Source organism: Phyllostomus discolor, chromosome 5, assembly GCF_004126475.2.
Source record: "Phyllostomus discolor isolate MPI-MPIP mPhyDis1 chromosome 5, mPhyDis1.pri.v3, whole genome shotgun sequence".
Taxonomy (NCBI): Eukaryota; Metazoa; Chordata; class Mammalia; order Chiroptera; family Phyllostomidae; genus Phyllostomus; species Phyllostomus discolor.
Genome location: NC_040907.2, coordinates 43,309,761 through 43,329,171, shown reverse-complemented (window position 1 = coordinate 43,329,171; position 19,411 = coordinate 43,309,761). Strand labels below are relative to the sequence as shown.

The window sequence follows — 19,411 nt, the reverse complement described above, 5'->3', positions numbered from 1 at the left end:
CAATTTAATGCCAGTATTTGTTCCTTCTCTTTTTGACAGGGACTTCACTGCAAAATGTCTCATTTTTATAGATCTATGTTTAAACTGTTCAAAATCAGTGCTTTATTGCTTCCTGTTTATAAACTCATTCTACTTTGACTTATATGGGCAAAAACAAAACATTGAAGTCATTTTTTTTCTCTTCCTTACTCTGTTTGATGGTAAATGTGAAATCATGAAGTTTTAGGAGAGGGCATTCTTTGGTTCCCTTATTACAGCCATTCATCTTTCTTTGGGGGAAAAAAAAGAGAGAACTTACTCTATTGGATGAAGATGTTTCTCTGGAATCTTCCTCTGGTGACTCATAATCTAAAGCTGTTGAATTCAAGGAGGGCAGTTTTAACCACAGTATTTAATCTTATGGAGACATTTATTGCACAGCTTTTTGTTTTGCCTTGTTTAATACAAACCACTGGAGAGATATTTCCTGGTTATATCATTTCATAAAGCAGACTGCGAAAAAGAAAATCCCAAATAAGAAAAGTCCACTCCTACTTAAGAATCCTGTCATGGAATTTTCATGGCTTTAAAACCTATGGCCTTAAAACAATGTCTTGAGTACATTAATAGTAATAATAATAACAACAGTGGTGGTTAACCAACATCCTCAGAGGAGGTGAGGAGTAGTGATGAAAAAGGCTGCTTCTACAGTCAGACACACTTGGGATTTCATTGCAGCCCTGACTCTTCTAGCTATGTTCCTTTGAGAAAGTGATTTACATTCTCTCAGTCTCAGGTTCCTCATCTCTAAAATGGGGATATTAATTTCCTTATTTCGTAAAATTTTGGGGAAAATTAAATAAGATAGCAAATGAAAAGCTCTTAGCAAAGCATCTGGTATATAATAAATATTGACTAAATTTTAGCTGCTATTTTTATAAACAAGAACACAATATATTGAATGCCTATTGTGTGCCAGAGCCTCAGTGAATGTTATCTCTAACCCCGATAGCAATCTTCAGGATAATTACTGTTTAGTTCTACCTTAAAGATAGAAGAGTTAAATTGCTTTTTCAAAGTCTCTTGGCTAGGAAATGGCAAAGCAAATTTCCTTGGATCTGAAAAAATATATCAAATTTCTTCTGAACACCTCCAAAGTAAAGGAGGTACTGAACAATGAAAGGCTCCCTCCAATGTCATTATGTCACAAGTTAGCAGCTATAAAATTTTAAGTCAAGGTAAAATCAAAGGATAGTCTTTAGCAGTAGAATATCTGATTTGATCAAAATCAACTTACCCCTTTAAGCTTTATCACAGAATCTGTAGTAAAACTTGGCCATTTAATTAACTGCATCCCATATATAAATCTTAGCATCAAAAAACTATGGTATGCTGGCTGCTGTGGCTCAAGGGTTGAGCGCTTGTCTGTGAACCAAAAAACTATGGTACATTTGCACAATGGAATACTATGCTGCAGAAAGAAAGAAAGAAGGAGCTCCTACCCTTTATGACAGCATGGATGGAACTGGAGAGCATTATGCTAAGGGAAATAAGCCAGATGGTAAAAGATGAATACGGTGCGATCTCACCTATCAGAGGTACCCAATCAATAAAACAAACAAGCAAGTAAAATATAACCAGAGACAAACTGAGCAAACTGACAGTAACCAGAGGGGAGAGGGATAATAGGAGAAAAAAAGGAAAGGGTCATCAAGGAACTTGTATAAAGGACCCATGGCCAAAGCCAAAGGGGAGAAGGATTGAGGGTAGGGGGTGAGAAGTGGGGGTGCATGGGGTGGGGGAAGTGGTGGCAGGAAAATAGAGACAACTGTACTTGAACAACAATTTTAAAAAATCTTAGCAACATGAAATTTAAGAGACTGTGCATTAGTCAAGATTATTTGGGTAAATATTAATGAAGTCCATCTCAAAGTAACTTAGGTGACAGAAAAATTCATCCTTCCTCTGTATGGGAATTCTAGAACCTACCTTCAAGCATAGTTGGATCCAGGCTCTTTGCTTTCCTCCCCTTCACCACAGAGGCTCCCTTTTCAGCTCTGACCTGGCTTCCTCTTCTCCTACTGAAAGAAAGTCAGTAAGTGTTGATATAGATATCTTCCAATAGCCCCAGCACCTCACAGTTTAGTAACCCCAATAGATAGAATACATTTTTTCTTTCAATATCTGTACACCAGTCATTGATAAGAACTTTGACTTATTTAAGGCATAAGTGTGATCAGTCCTATGATGAAGTAGATCCTTCAATAGGATTGAATTAATTCCCTATGGTTGCCATGATAAATTGTCACAAGGTTGGTGGTTTATAACAAAATAAATTTATTCTCTTACAGTTTTGGAGGCCAGACATGCCAAATCAGCCTCAATGGGCTAAAGTCCAGGGGTGAGCAGGGCTCCTTCTGGAGGCTGTAAAGGAAAATCCATTTCCTTACTTTTTCTAGCTTCTGGAGGTGGCCTGCATTCCTTGGCTCAGGCCCCCTTCTTTAAATCGCTTCTAACCTCTTGCTTCCATGGTCACATCTCCTGCTTCCTCTTCTGTAGTCAAATCTCCCTCTGTCTCCCTCTTTTCTAAAAATATATGTGATTACATTTAGGACCCACTTGGATAATCCAGAATAATCTCCCCATCTCTAGATCATTAATTTAGTCATGTCTACAATCCCTTTTGCCACAGAAGGTAACATTAATAGGGACCAGGGATTAAGAAGTGAACAGCTGGGGAGCCACTATTCAGCCTACCACAAGCATAGTCCAAAAAGATATGAAAACTGATGCAAACCAATAGTCATACTTTCAGGCAAAGAAAGACAGATTTTATAAGAGAGAAATCACAAATTATACAAAGAATGGGGAAACCATTTTCGGCTTCTGAGATCTGGTTTGGCTTCTTGACAGATAATTATAATAATGATGATAGCAAACACTGACATTGCTCACTGTGTGCCAGGCATTGTTTTAAGTGCCTTACTTATATAACTCAATTAATCCTCACCAAAAAAAAAAGCATCCACATTTTATAGAAGAGGAAACTAAGGTACAAAGATGTTAAGTGATTAACATCAAAATCACATTGAACTAGCAGAGCTAGAATTTGAACCCAAGGTGAATATTCTTGACCATTTGATATGGAATTTAACAAATGGATAGCAGTGAGGCAAATGGACAAAAAGGTAAGGGGATTAAGAGGTACAAATTTTCAGTTATGAAATAAACAAGCCAGAGGGATGTATAGCAAGCCTGGGAGAAGCAGTGGAAGATCAAGCTAGAGATCAGGTTGAGGTCAGGACACAGAAGACTTTGAAACCATAGGCAACTTCCATGACTGATGGGAGTTCTTTGAGACATGTTAGAGGAAGAAGTTATCAGAGTTGAGCCTTGTGTAGTCTGGTAACAATGTAAAAAGAGTGGGCCGGAGGAGTGAGAAGGGCGCTGGTACATCTCCTCTAGTGTCTTGCCCACTAGAGAGAGAGCCCTGGAGGGGAGCCAACTGTATCATGCCTCTCAGGCTTCATGCAGTATGTAACACAGCAAACCACAAAACAGTACAACTAGAGGGCAGGAGGCAGTTGGTGTGGATGTTTAGGCCACTGCTGCTGACAGAAAAGAAATAACATCATTTTGGAGTCAATTTAAAGTGCCTTTACCCACATTTGCTGAAGTCTTTAGCATAGTAGAAAGTATCTGGATATTTATAATGTAGGTCTATGTTCAAATCTTGGTTCTGCCATTTGCCTATGTTGTCCTCCGTGGGATCCTGGGAAATTTCTCAACACTCTACGACTTGTTTCCTTTTCTTTTTTTTTTTCTTTTTTTTTTTTTTAGGGAGGGAGGGAGGGAGGGAGAGAGAGAGAGAAACATCAATGTGCGGTTGTTGGGGGTTATGGCCTGCAACCCAGGAATGTACCCTGGCTGGGAATCGAACCTGGGACGACTTGTTTTCTTAACATTTAAAATAGAAATAAAATTATTTTATTAGAAATTGTTAACTTTTTAAAGAAGGGATCTAACATGGTGATACAACTCAAAAAATTTTTTTGCATTCGTAATTTTATCACCAACTTAACTTTAGGTCCTTGTTACTATTTTTCTCTGTTTTAAAGATGAGAAAACTGAATCTCAGAGGAAAACAGGATTTATTCAAAGCCCAACGCAGTAGCCTGGATTTGAACCGACAAGTGTAAGATTTTCAACTATGTGCAAATCCTGTAAAGGGAAACGAAGCTTAAGGGAAAGAGAGGAACAAGCGTGACGACAACAGGTGAGCTACCTCTGCCTCAAAAAAAGGGGCTCACAGATCCTTGAAGAAGCCCCAAAACGAAGATTTGAGAACAACTAATCCTGTTAGCAGCCATGCACCCTGGACACCTGTAGAGGAGGGACTGACTCTGTTTCCCCCAGGTGGATAGAAATTTGGTCTCCGCTCAGCAACAGCCCTCAGCGTCCTTTGCAATCTGAGCAGGAGCAGCCTCCAGCCTGAGCAGGCCTCCATGATTGGCCAGAGTTCTGGGCTTCAATCCCCAGTACCACCTGCCCCACTTCCTGGGCCTTAGTGTGGGACTCCTGGGGACAGTGCCTACCGCACACCCCTGAGCTACCCGGGTCTCTGAGCTGCCTGGGTGGGGAAACGCAGTCTCAACGGTAAGGACTCCCCCCCCCCCCCCCCCCCCCCGCCCCTCTGTTCTCTCCTGGGAAAGGACTGAGCACTGATGTGCAGATGCTGGGAAGAGAGGGAATACTACAATCATAAATTCTGGTCTTTGAAGTTTCCAGACAGTTTCAAAGGTTGCAGGTCCCGCTGGATAGGGCTACCCTTACAGACCGGGTCCTAGTGCTGACCACCCACCAAGTAAAGCTGGAGTCTTGGGAAGAAGGCTGTTTGAGGTGTGAGACCCCAGCACTGGAAACGGATATGCTCTCACTCTCCATGGGGCCTTGGTCAAATAGCATACCCTCTCTGCGCCTCGGTTTTCTAGTCTGTAATGTAAGCATTTGGATTAGAATTATTTCTAAAGGACTTTTCAGTCTCTGAGAGGCTCTGAAAAAGGGAGTAGTCAGCCCAGGACAGGGTTTACAGAGCCTTAAATTCCCCCTGGCATGGACCCAGTTAAATGTCAAGTGCTTATCTAGTACAGGATCTCAATTTCAAATTCATTGGCTTGTTGCAAAAGCAGACCATATAACAAAACAAACAAACAAACAAACAAAAAACCTCTTTCCTATGTATGTTGCTTTTACAGATGCATTATCTCTGGACTCACCCTGAGTCCCCTGGGTTTTATAAAAGCAGAAACTGAACATCAGAGCTGAATATAAGATCTTTGTATGTCTCACTAAAGTCCTGGTTACCACTCTAACCTCACAAAAAAATGCCATTTGATATCAGGAGGGTAGAGTCACAAAGTGGCTCAGTAGGCCAATTGTGCAGACCTCTTAATTGGGAGTCCCAACTCTGCTAATTACTGGTTATGTGATGCTGAGTTATTACATAACTACAGTATGCTTGTTCCCTCAACTGTAAAAAAAGAATGATGATAGCAATCAAGAGTATTTTACTCATGTCTTTATTGGTTTCATTAAGTGAGATAATATAAGTAAAGCACTTGATCCACTATTTATTGTTGTTACTGACAAGCACACTACAGTTGCCTACTAGAAAGTTGATAGGAGAGATTTACTTATTTTTCACCCCCAAGGGTTTGAGGGGTTTTGAAAAGAACCATGCCTTCAATGTGGAAGACTCCCCATGGGTCAGATGCAATGCCTGAGAGGATGGTGAAAATCATCGGAAGTAAACACTTTCAGTACCTCACAGAGAAGCCCAAGATGTAAGTTTACTGTTTGAAAATATGTGTTCTGCCTGGATGATAATGAGGTTTGGGGCTTTTTTTTAATCTAGAAATTTACATTTTAACAATGCCACTCATGGAAAATTAAGTCATTAAGATGTAGGAGTAGAAGTAAAATAATGTTGATAACTTCTATGCGTGCTGTTTTCCTGATATTTTTCATCTTTATAATTCCCCATACTCCTTAATTACTTGGGCTGATTTTCCAAATATATGGGAAATACAAGCATTGAGACATTTATAAATATTAATGGAGTATTGCTGCTTCTCTTCATCAGGTTTATAATCTACCACATGTAGTAATTTTCGGGGGGAGGGGAGAAGTCATTAGTCAATTTGCTATGAGTTAAAGGAGTGGAATTAATAATAAATTATAAATTATAAGATTTTCACTTCTTATTCAATACTCCTCCAAGCAGGGGTTTCTCAGAGCATAACTAAAAGGTCTTCCTTCTCTTCTGAGCTCATCACAGTCACATTTAAGGGAGATCGCTCATATATCTCTAAAATATACTAGATGTTTGGCACAGAACGGCATGACTAGCTTTTCCTTCTAGACTTGCGGTGGCTCACAAGAGAAAAGGAAAGTACCAGTCCCATCTTTCATTTTGTAGTCATTCCAATAAACAGTAGCTAGTTAATAACTGCCTTTCCCTCCTAAGATGATTTCTGTAGTTCTTTCCTCTATTGAAGAATCCCACAGACCAAACAAAGGGACAAACAGAGAAAAAGAGCTGACCTCATTAAACACAGGTGCAGAAAACAATGAACACCAAATCTGGCTATCATTAGAATCACCTGGAGAGTCCTTCCGAACAAAAATTTGGGGTCCAATTCAAGAGCTAATGAATCAGGATCTCTGAAGATAGACCCCTGTTATGAAGTGTAGAATTTAGAAGGGCAAATCCACGTCACCTCCCCATAATCAGTATCATTGGCCCTGCAAGATTCCAAAGTGAGTGCTATTATCAGTTAGTAATGACTGTCGCTGCACAGGAAGTGAACTTTGCAGCACCTGAGAGTGCAGGATCCCTGCAGAGAGCTAAGAGAAGTGGGTGAATTTTGGCTGTGTGCCCTCCTGGCCTTTGACATTGAGAAAGTTAATTAATATGTCTGGCCTCAGAGTCTACAACTATCATGTGGGGATAAAACACATCTACATAAGGGGGTTGTTGTGAGGAGCCAATGAGAAAAATGTGCAAAACACCTTTCCAGTGTCTAATAGTATATTTAACACGCTTAATAAATGGTTCTGCTGTTATTATTGAAGTAAATCTTTCAATGGATACAGACATTTAATGAAAAATCAAATCTCTTTCTATGAAATGTTTCTATCCCTCTTGTATTCTATGCCTAGGAGGAAGATTACTTCTGTTTTGTAGATGCAGAATCTGAGATGCTGTGATTACTGTAAGATTTCCTGTCAAATGCTAGTTATTGTCAAGAAAATAAGTAAGATTAGTTTGCACACCCTGCTGAGTTCTCCTACCCAGAAAGCAACTTTACTACTCTACTAATTCCATTCCTCTCTGAAGTTGCGAAGCTTCTTTCATTCTAACCCCCTTCCTTTTTACAGGAGTCTAATAAGTTCCTACATTAAGTGAGTAGGGAAAGGATACTTGTCCTTTTATATAGGGAAAATTTCCCTTCATCTTATAAGAAGGTGCCTTTTATTTTTCCCATTTATTCTTTAAACTAAGAATCCAGGGAATAAAAGAGTACATTAAATTGGCTACATTAATGGTGAAATAAAAGACATAGTTCTGTTTTTTCTATGACAACTGAAAAAACACAGTTGTTTTTTATATTATCACAGGTATTTTTGTTTGCTTTCTATGGGTTTGATGTTACTGTTGTTGGAATTGCTTAGGGCAATGCTTTGCTAAAATATTCCCATGTGGTTCAAAAATAAATAATTCTCAAAAGGCTTCTTTTTGCTGAGGTAAGGGCAGACCCATCACTGTTGTTCCATGCATGTCCCGAAATCTGTCTTAAAGCATTCCAGTTGTGCTACCTCTCTGCACCTTTCAACAGCAGGCCCAAGAGGGTGTTTTCTTTGGGTTGAACAGTTGAGCCTATTAATAAAAAATCTACATAAGAAACATAAGTAAAGGCCAAAAACAGGAAGAATTCTCTAAAAGGAGAATCTGAATTTAAATGAAAAATCACAAATTTATAATGCATGAAATAAATGGAAATCTTCACTATAATCACATCTAATTCAGATTTCCTATAGGATAGGTACAGAAGATTGCATATTTTTTGACACCTGAAAGTTACCTTAAATATATAAACTAGTATATTAATTTGCTAGGGCTGTTGTATCACAGTACCACAAACTGGTTGGTTTAGACCAACAGAAAGTTATTGTCTCACAGTTCTAGAGGCTACAAGTGCTCCCTCTGAAGGTGTCCAGTAAGGATCTACCTGTCCCAGGTCTCTCTCCTTCCTTCATTTATTTCTTTGGTTTGTGGCAGCATAACTCCAAGCTTCACATGGCATATGTAGTGTATGTATCTGTGTACAAATTCCCTTTTTATAACCAGTCAGCTGGATTAGGGGCCCTGTCTACTCTAGCATGACATCATCTTAACTAATTACATCTGCAATTACCCTATTTCCAAATAAGGTCACATTCTGAGGTATTGAGAATTAGGACTTCAACATATAAATTTTTGGGGGGGGGGGGACACAACTCAACCCATAACAACCAATCCTCTATTTCACAGATGAGATGAGATAACTGAGGCCTTGATGGGCTTAAATTGCGGCCAATTATTAAGAACTAAGACTGGAACTGAGCTCCCTCCTTTCTCCATAATTTAACCAGTACAATTATTGACAGATGAAAAGAAAATACTCAACACCTATTTAAATATTTTTTTACAAAGGAAACCAATCTATAGGCTTCAAAGAGTGAAACAAGTGTCCCTTCACTGGTGGCCTCATCACTTCATCATCTTTCCCCTGGACCACTACACCAGCACTCTAATGCAACCCCTTGCTTCTACTCTTCTCTAATCCACCCACTAAAGCCTTGCTCCTCAAAGTGTAGTCTGTGGACTACCTCCATCAACCCTGCCTGGGACCCAATTAGAAGTGCAGAATCTCAGGCCCCTCTCCAGACATAATGAGTCAGAATCTGCATTTTTTTCAATTCCCAGGTGATTCCTATGCAACCTGAGAGTGAAGCCCAGTTCTCAAGTACCACTAGTATCATCTCCCTAAAATGCAAGTCTAATCAGATGTCACCACCACTAGCCCCAGATTCACCTATTCCCTCCCCCTGTAGACTCCCATAACCCTCTTAAGGATTATGACACTATGATAATTTCCTAGGCATTTCTGTCTCTCCCATTCATCTGTAAACTCCATGTGCACAATTGTACCCTTAGTACTGAGTACAAAGTTGTGTACATATTGAAAGCCTAATAAACAAATTAGAGCACAATGGACATCAAGAAAAGTATCTAGAAAGACAATATTTAGTTGCTTTAAACCCAAGTCCAAAGACCCATATTGCTAAAATAGCATGCACATGTTACTATGGAACCCTGATGTGTTACCTTTGATATCTCATTGAGAAGATATATGCCAGGTGACAGGAGACTACTGTTGTCATTTTCTTAAAGGAAATGAAAGTAGGTGATAAAACCATAGAACTTGAGGCTTGTGGACAATCTCTGGCAAAATTATAGGCCAAAGAATTAAATACACTAGTTGTGAAAACAAAACACAAAGGTGACGGTCACTAGAAGTTAGTACATGTTGACTAAAAACAGACTATGTCAAGCTGGTCCTATCCCCTTTATGATGAGGTTACTGCAGTCCAAATGAAGGGAGTACTGAAGACATGCTATTTAATTTCAGTGAGTCGTTGGGCACCTCTCTCTCACAAAGACTTAGAATAAGTCAGACAATTCTGGACTGGATAGTATTAAGAATGGTGACATACCAGCATAGTGGTGATTGAACGATTGATGTAAACATTATCTGTTGGAGTTAAGGAAATGAAAAGGATTTCTGTGTTAGTCAACATTCTTTAATCCACAATTGAAGGGAGACAGACAAATCACTTCAGCAAACATGTAGGTAGTAGACTGCTGGGAATGTTGATTTCATCATTGCAAAGATATATGCAAAATCTGACTTTAGATAAGACTACATGTGAATGATTAAATGGAACAAAAATGATTATATGGAACTGCTTCCAGTTCCTGGCATAAAGCTCCTAAAAACCCTTGCAGTTTCCTAAGAGATAGAGTACTGGGATCATTTTTGTTGTTGTTCTACTACCTGGTCATTGACCCTGGTTCCTGATACAGAGCTCCTAAGTGTGTTGGAATTTCCTAGGTGATCGGGTGTCTTTTGTTTTAATGGGGATACACTCAGTGGGTTCCTATATAGCTCCTATATAGCTCCTATATTTCAGGATGGAGGCTGGTCACCTGAAAGACCAGGCCATGATTAAAAGCTTGGAACTTTCAGCTTCACCCCCGCTCCCCAACCCCAGAAGAGAAGGACTGGAGACTAAGTTAATGATTGATCATAACTGTGTAATAAAGCCTCCAAAAAATTCCTGAAAGAATAGGGTTCAGAGAGCTTCTGGTTTGCTAAACACCTCTGTGTGCTGGGAGGGTAGTGTGCCTAGAGAGGCCATGGAAGTTCCATGTCCCTTCCTCACACCTTGCCCTATGCATCTCTTTCATCTGACTGTTCCCAAGTTATAGCCTTCTAAAATAAACCAGTGATCTAGTAAGTACAAGGTTTTCCTGAGTTCTATGAACCATCTAATGAATTAATCAAACTGGAGGACAGAATGAGGGGAACCCTAATTTATAGCCCATCTGTCAGAAACACAGGTACCAACTTGGGACTGACATCTGAAGAAGGCAGCACAGTCTTGCAGGACCCAACCTGTGGGATCTGCAGAACTCCATGTAGATAGTGTCAGAATTGAACTGAATTGTAGGACACTTAGCTGGTATGAGAGAATCACTCAGTGGGGAAAACCCTGCATATCTGGTGAACAGAAATGTGTAGTAGTAATAGAGTATAGAGGATAAAATAGAGTGTTTCCCCTTTACACTTGTGTTTGAGCTCGTCATGAGCTGAATGTATCCAGATAGAGGGGTATGAGAGGCCCACTGTACTCGGAACTGGACATGTCATCTGTGGGGTCATGTACTTCATTCTGGAGGTCATGTTTTAGAAAGAACCCTGGCACACTAAAGGTGTGGCATTATAGAAGATCCAGGGTGTGAAATGTGGCTTAGGGGAACATTTATAGAATCTGAAGATTGAGTTGTTAACTAAAAGAGGAATTGAGTTCATTTCAAGAAACTCCTGTGAGTAGAGATATTTCCAGTGAATAAAGTTGGCCTCTACAGTTCCTTCCAATGCCAAGAATCAATGACATAAAGCATTACATTCCATAGTTACATTGCTGTTGGTGCAGCATTGTTAAGCATAGGGAAAGCTGACTGCAAGATTTTATGGGAAAGAGTAGCAAATATTTGTAATAATGTGCATTAATATTTATAGCCAAGAAATAGTTCTCCTATTTTCCCATGTGTCTCTCCTAGAGCTCATATCTTGTCATTTTAATCCCTCAAAGCCTTCAAATTAATACATTACTTTTTACTTGCTTGAACTTTTTTAAATTAACATTTACAGATATAAAAATCAATGCATATATGAACTTCCATCAACATTCTTTCCACAAACACTGAGCACTCACTGAGTGCCAAGCCTCAGGGATACAGCAGTGTGCCTAAAGTTCTGGTGATGAGAAACACACAACAAACAGAAAAACAATGACCATTCGAGTAAGGACAGTGCAATGAGCAAAAATAAGGAGGATCATAAAAGCATATCAAATCACAGAAGGTATTTCCAGAAGGTCTCTCTTCAATAAGCAACTTTTCAGCTGAGACTGTGTGGAAGTAAGAGGCAGAAGTATCCGATGAGAATCATCCATAGTTAGCTAGTGGTGAGCTGGCTAAGACTGGCCCCACTTTATCCCAGTAGACATGGCTCACTAGATTTCAACTTCCCATAAAACAAGTAGTTTCTTCTCTCTTCTGCCTCAGAAGAGGCTACAACTCTCCATAATTTCTGAGTTCTGCAAGTATTAGACATCTAACTTTCCTAGCAACTGCTACAAATTGCACTTAAGTGGACCACCTAGAACCCAAGCAGATTTTTTTTGCACAAGGCTACCTTATGCTTGCTCTATAAATAATGGGACAGTATTTCTTTCTGAGAGCACAGTGCCCAGAGATCAGGTTACCCATGTAGCTGCTGCTTTCCTGCCCATGAGGCCCAGCCTGTCCCAAATGACACCACAGGTGTTCATCACCATCCTCATGCCTCCATGGATCTACATGGAGAGTAGACCATGCAAATATCTGAGGAAAGAGCATTCTGGGCTAAAGGAAGAGACAAAAAACCTATTTGGCATGTTTAAGGAGGAGCAAGGACACCAATATTGGTGGAGCTGAGTGAACAAGGACATGAAGTTAGGTAGCATGTTGTGTGGGCCAGGGTAGAAACTTTGGATTTTTTCTATGTAGAATGGAATGCTCTTTCAAGAATTGAGAGCACTGGAGGATACGGTGGAATTTATACTGTCCAAAGGATGTTTCATGGTGCTGTGTGGAGGATAAACTGGAAAAGGCATGATAAAAAAGAGAGAAACCATTTAGGGAATCATTATGGTAATCTAGTCAGGAGATGGTAGCAAAGACTAATTATAGTCCCTATAAAAAACTGGGGTAAACTTTGTAATTTAAAAATTCAAGTCTCCTATTTACTCATTTTTTAAAATTTTATTTTAATCATTGTTCAAGTACAGTTTTCTCCCCCCTACCCCCATTCCAGCTCACCCACCCAACCCTCCCCCCTTTCCCCCCATTACCCCCCACCCCTAGTTTTTGTCCATGTGTCCTCCAAATTTGTTCCTGTAAACCCTACCCATTCCCCCCTGAAATTCCCTCTTCTCTCCCCTCTGGTCACTGTCAGACTATCCCCTATTTCAGTGTCTTTGGTTATATTTTGCTAGTTTTTTTTGTTTTGTTGTTTAGATTCCTGTTAAAGGTGATATCATGTGGTATTTGTCTTTCACTGCCTGGCTTGTTTCGCTCAGCATAATGCTTTCCAGCTCCATCCATGCTGTTGCAAAGGGTAGGAGCTCCTTCTTTCTTTCTGCTGCATTTACTCATTTTTTAAAAGAAATAACTGATCATAATGCCTCATTTTTGTTTACTGCTTTTCTTAATATTTAATCTACAGAACCTTAATATCCATGAACTCAATCTCTCCTTACTATAGAATATCAGAGTACGCACTATTATCTCCATTTTCACAAGTTTAAGGTAATTAAGTAGTATGTTAAAATCATACTCTTCTTGCCCTGGCCAGGTAGCTCAGATGTTTAGAGCATTGTCCCAATACACTAACGCTGCAGATTCCATCCCTATGCACACAAATAAGTGCATACTGAATGCATCAATAAGTGAAACCACAAAAATCAATGTTTCTCTCTTCTCTTTCTCTCTCTCTCTAATAAATAGATTTTAAAAATTGAAAATTGTAATTCTCTTATGCCCTTTTCACAGCATTAAACTATTTTTAAGTCTCCTACAAATAACATATGATCTCCCCTATAAGTGGAACCTAATCAACAAAACAAAAAAGCAAGCAAAATATAACTAGAGTCATAGAAATAAAGAAGAAACTGACAGTAACCAGAGGAGAGTTGGGAGGGGAGTAACGGAGGAAAGAAGGGGAAGGGCCATCACCAAGGAACATGTATAAAGGACCCATGGACAAAGCCAAAGTGAAGAAGGATTGAGGGTGGGGGGTGGGGGGTGGGGGTGGGTGGGGCAGGGGAAGTGGTGGCAGGAAAATAGAGACAACTGTGCTTGAACAACAGTAAAAAAATAAAATAAAGGTCTTCTACAATTGTTATTATCATTCTAGGTACTGTGAGGAGTATAAAAGGCATGAGATGCTATTCTGGACATATGCCTCTAGTACAAGACCTGGGCGTAAAATTGTAAGTAAGGGAATATAGCATTATATGAATGAATGACAAATCAATGTTATAAAAAATAGGTGCCCATTAATCCTAAATATTGAGACTGTGAATTAACAGTTGTTTCTTTCTTCCCCACTCCTACTGTCTCTGTCACTTTCTCTTCACCCCCTTGTCTTCTCTCTAAAATCAATAAACATATCCTTGGGTGAGGATTTAAAAAAAAAAAGGGAATGGTGAGTTATAGTGCAGGAATCATGGGCTAGCAGCTAGCTGCAAGGTTGTTACCAACCCTAGGTCTGCAGAATTGAGAAGAGAAATATTACCAAGAAGGGAGTATGCCATAGCTCAGGCCACCTTGAGAAAAGTAGTCATTTTTGGGAAAGAGTCACAAATATCTCAAGGGAATCTTGCAGGGAGAAAACCTTCTCCTGTCCAGGCTACCCATTGGCCCAAACCCGCCAGAATCAGAAGACCTGGGATCTAATTAGCTGACCAGTTACACATGGGTCAGCTTTCTGGGGTCCAAAAGGAGACAAGAAAATAACAGCAAAGGAACAAGTCCAGCAGAGCAAAAATATTTAAATTGGTAAAAACCGGGGAACAGTATATGACTAGTTAAATAAACTTTTGCATAATATATACACAATGAAATACTATTTAGACATTTAAATGTTCTTGAAAAGATGTAAGTATTAATGTATGAAGCAATGTCATTATATTATTAACTGGAATTTTTTTAAATTATTATAAAACTATATAATTCTAGTTTGATTTAAAAGCAAAACAAAAGTTCCTGTGTATATATGTGGATCATTTCTATAAAGGGACAATATACTTTGCCACATTCAGTTTAACAACTTATAATTTTTAGAAAAAAAACAGATTTATATCTGTACAGTATAGTTTTTTAGGGCTATATTTTTTAGAGCAGTTTTACATTTACAGCAAAATTAAGGGTAAGCTACAGATATATCACATACATGCTTCTCCCTACACATGTGTAGCCTCTCCCATTATCAATGTCCCTCACCAGAATGGTACATTTATTAAAATTGATGAACCTACATTGATGCAATATAATCACCCAAAGTCTATCAATTTCCTTAAGCTTTACTCTTGTTGAATACTCTATGGTTTTGGAAAAATGCATAATGACATATATTCATCATTATGATATCGTACAGAAGAGTTTCACTGCCCTAAAAATCCTGTGCTCCATCTATTTATCCCTCTCCTCCTTTCCTATAGTATACTTTTTAAATCCATGATGTCTTTGCATACTCCTGATTTAGTTCAACCTAATTAAAGAAAATAACGTAGCAGTAATTATTGCTCCCCATTCCCATAGATCATGTGTATTCAGAGCGTGGCACGGAGAGAGAACTGTTTGTGCTGCATCCTTTCACAGTATGGAGAGAAGACCTGGCTCAGAAACTGTGCCTTAAAGCACTGAGATAATTGGTGAAGAGGCCAGGCAGTTGCAAAAGTATTTTGCTTAGTCTCGCAAAAGCAAAACGAGTGAATGCAAGTGCAAAGGACATTAAATTTCAAGCTGATAAAGGTTGGCTCAAAGATTTAAAAGCAGCATAGTCTGCAAAGCTCTGGGGTATAATCCACCTGAGGACATTGTGATGATGCTTTTTTTTTCCCCTGTAAAGTTAAGGATTTTGAAGAATTGTGCTTCATTACATCAGATTTTTAATGTTAACTACTCTGCTTTGTTTTCTGAAAGGGAGTAGCTTCTAGAAGTAGTATTAAATATCTTTTTTCCTATTCACTGTTAAATAGATACTCCTCAATTCCTATGTACTATAAAGCTTTGATCTTTTGAACTTTAGTTTTGTCTATCAATGAAGAAAGTTTTGGGGGTCCAAAGGAAAAAGCATTCTTTCTGTGCCTGGGTGATGGGGAGGTTTTCATAAAGGAGCTGCTGGCACCTCAGTTTATGACTAATGTAAAATTACCACTTGTCAAGGGCTGAATGAACATAGGTTTTATTTTTTCAATCTCACAGATAAAAGACTGAAAATCAGAGATGAGAAGGAATTTGCCAAAAGTCACACAAGTTATATTTAAGGCTAGGATTCAAAATCAGTATTATCTGCCTGAAATTATGGGTAAATTTTACACATTATAGGAAAAAAACCTCTTTTCATTCTCTACACTATTATTCCTGAAATTTTAGTGTCTATAGGAATCATTTGAGATGTTTGCTAAGAATACAGATCTTCCTGTCCTGTTTAATTCCAGTTTCATAATTTCAGAATGATCCAAGCATCTGTTTTATTATCCGGCACGCTGCATGATTGTGACCCACCTCAGGTAGTCTGGGGTTCAGTGGTTAAGAATCACTATCATTTTCTCCAAGAACAAGCCATTCACCCCACCTGAAATGTTTCTGCATCTCTTTTCTTTTTCAACTGCAATTTTATATCTTAATTCCTTCATGAAGTCGTTTTCATTCTCCTTAAGCAAGTTTGGTTTGAAACTCCTCTATAGTCCCATATCTCTTTTTACATACTTTATTTTTTCAGTTGTCACCTATTTTTATACATTTTAAGACAATACAGTCTAAAGACAATGAGTGGGTTGGATACCCACTACAACCTTGACTAAGAAGGTAGTAATGCATAGCTCAAAGACAAGTCAGAAAGAAGAAAACAGTCATGGTGGAAACATCTCCAGTGGTACAGAACTGCATGTAAGTGAAAAAAGAAGGTTGCAGAAGAGTGGGGTTGTTCAGTATCATTTTCTGGCAGTTAAAAGTACATGATACTAAAGAATAATTGCTGATTGAATTAGTTGTTAATTTTGCAGCCAAAATGACCTTAATTTGAGAAATAATTTTTATTCTGTGAAATAGTATAGTGCAAATGCCACTTAAAACACTTTTTTTTTTCATTGAGGGCAGAATTTGACTCAGTGTTAGAAAGAAAGACATGGAATATGTTTGAACTAACTGAGAATGTATTGAATTCCTTTCCCTGGGAAAGTTTCAAACCAAAGCTGAATGGCAAGCAGTAGGTGTTCTATAGAGGGACTTTCAGTGTAGGTAGGAAGGTGACCTAAATGCCTTTACATATGTTATTTTTTATTAACATTTTAAAAGAGAAGCAAAATCCTGTTGTTTAAAACAGGGAGTTTGTATATTATGGGTGTAAAATTGAGGACTAATGTAGAGGAAGGAGGATGTGCTTTGGAGACTGGGTGTGAGTCCTAGCTCCTCACTAACCAGCAAGGTGACCTTGGGCAATTAACCTCTCTGATCACCTGTTTTCTCACCTGGGCAATGGTGATGATAATACCTATTTTTCAGGATTATTGAATATAACATGAAAGAATTTATGTGAATTCATAGGTTAGAGTTGACACATAAACATTCAGAAATGTTGGCTTGTGTGATTACAAAGATGAAGAAATAGAGGATTGGAGCATAGGCTTGGGAGCTAAAGTACTTAAAGTTCTGCTTGCAGAATAAATTTCTGTGATAATAATGCATGATGAGGCTTCATGGAATTAAAAAAAGAAGAAAACCCCTCACACTTCATCACAATAACGTTTGCCACATTAGCACAGGCTTCCCGTTAGCGCTTCCCCATGGAGTGTGGAGAGCTCTTCAGTTGCACTCCCTCCCAAGTCCCATTTCATTTTTTATTTTGTTGTTGTCTTTTTTAAAAAATGAAAAGTCAGGTTGTGTTGATTATCTGTTATTACTTTCAGATAAGAACATGCTTTCGTTTACTGAAATTAGATCCCAATTCATGGCCTTGGCACACTCTGGGCTGTCTACTCTAGAGGGTTTGGGGCTTGTTAGATAGCGCACAGTTGGAAATCGGTAGCATTGAGTGGCTGCCAAGACTGACAAGCCTTTAAGATGGCATCTGGTGACCTTTTTGCTGAGCCCCTTGGGTCCTCCGTTTGAGATATGATGTTCTCAGCAGGGGTAAAATCCAAATCAAACATGAGATCTAGTGAGCTGGAGCTACATGGGAAGTGGGCCCAATGGGGGAATCTCTGCACTGCTTTGGGAAGGGGATGCCTCTAGATGCCCTTGCAATGTTTCTTTCCAATCCTGAGACTCTAAGCTGTAGCAGAGAGTGGCACTAAAGGGCTGGTTTTCAGAATGAGAGAAGGAACAATTGAGTAGTTTTCTCTACATTTACTTATCATGCAGCAATACAATAATCCTCCATAATGGCTCTAGTTCCCAGGTGACCCTAAACTCCTCAGCATGTCCCTGAGAGCAGCAGCTGAGGATAGAAGTATATAGGAGGAAGCCAGTTCTGTCTTGCTTCCAAGAGAGTATTGATGGCATGTTTTTAGTGTATTGAAATTGCAGATTTCTATTTTCAGTATTGCAGGTAGAGAGCACACAAGCACAGGAGAGCTGTGAGTTTGTGAGCAGCAGAACGACCAGCATGTGTTGACAAAACGTTTGTGCTAATGTCAGATACATGCTGTTTCTTAGCTGTGGAGTCATTTTCATGATAATTTTAAATTGCTATGTATGTTTTTTTAAAAAAATACAGGCTTTATTCTTAACAGATTTAACAGGTTATTTTTTGTTTTATATCTACTATGGTTGTTTTAACAGACAAGCAGATACATTTCACATTTCTCAGGCAATTCTGTCCTGACACTGCCCACAGAAAGATTTTCCAGGTGATAGAGTGAAGATGATTTATTTCCCTTGGCCTCCCTTGGGAAGGGCTAACTCTCTGCCCTTCTGCCCAGTTTTGTCTATAAATCCTGCATTACCTGCCCTGGTTGCCTCCTCCTCTACTTTCTGCTCCTCACATAATCCCAAACCTCCATGGATCTTCTCCCAACTCTTCTTCAGGCAGTAGGAGCTCAGGTGCAACCAGGTAGACAGGTTTAAATTCTGGCTCCACTACTGAAAAGCCAGACAAATCAAACAAACTCTCTGACCCTTAATTCCTTCATGCTAAAATGAGAATAATATGAACACCTAGCTATAGGGTTGATCTGAAGGTTAAATAAACTAGTGTATGTAGCTGACTATAGTTTGACTATCATGTGGTTAAATGCTCAGTAGCGCCATTATTTTTGCTACAACTGCAAACCATAGCTATTTCCCATTAAGTTTTTTTGTGGCAAAATTGGTGTATAAGACTATGTATATTTCCATTATACAACATTATAATTCAACATCTGTGTGCACTACATAGTCTTCACCATGGTAAGTCTAGTTACCATCCATCACCATATAGTCAGTCCCCTGTGCCCCTTCCCCTCTCATAACGACCAGTCCATTCTTTGTATCTATGAGTTTGTTGTTGTTTTGTTTTATCTATTTGTTTAGTTTTTTTAGACTCACATACAAGTGAAATTTCATGGTATTTGTCTTTCTCCACCTGACTTATTTCAGTAATTTCTCTTATGAATTTCAAATAGCACTAATTCTTTGTAACAGTCACTTGATATTTATCTCTGTGCTAATTAGGTATGTTTCATATCATTTATAGAAATTATATATCAATTTCTTTAAATATTTTATAGAAATATA

General features: G+C 38.8%; 1 protein-coding gene across 1 annotated transcript in view; it reads left to right on the top strand.

Annotated features, from left to right (window-relative positions):
* Positions 1–5,656: 5,656 nt before the first annotated feature.
* Positions 5,657–19,411, top strand: part of C5H1orf87 (chromosome 5 C1orf87 homolog) — a 77,681-nt gene continuing 63,926 nt past the window's right edge. The window contains 1 exon segment of the mRNA XM_036026189.1: positions 5,657–5,822. Coding sequence (XP_035882082.1) covers positions 5,716–5,822 — 107 coding nt within the window. The 5' untranslated portion in view covers positions 5,657–5,715.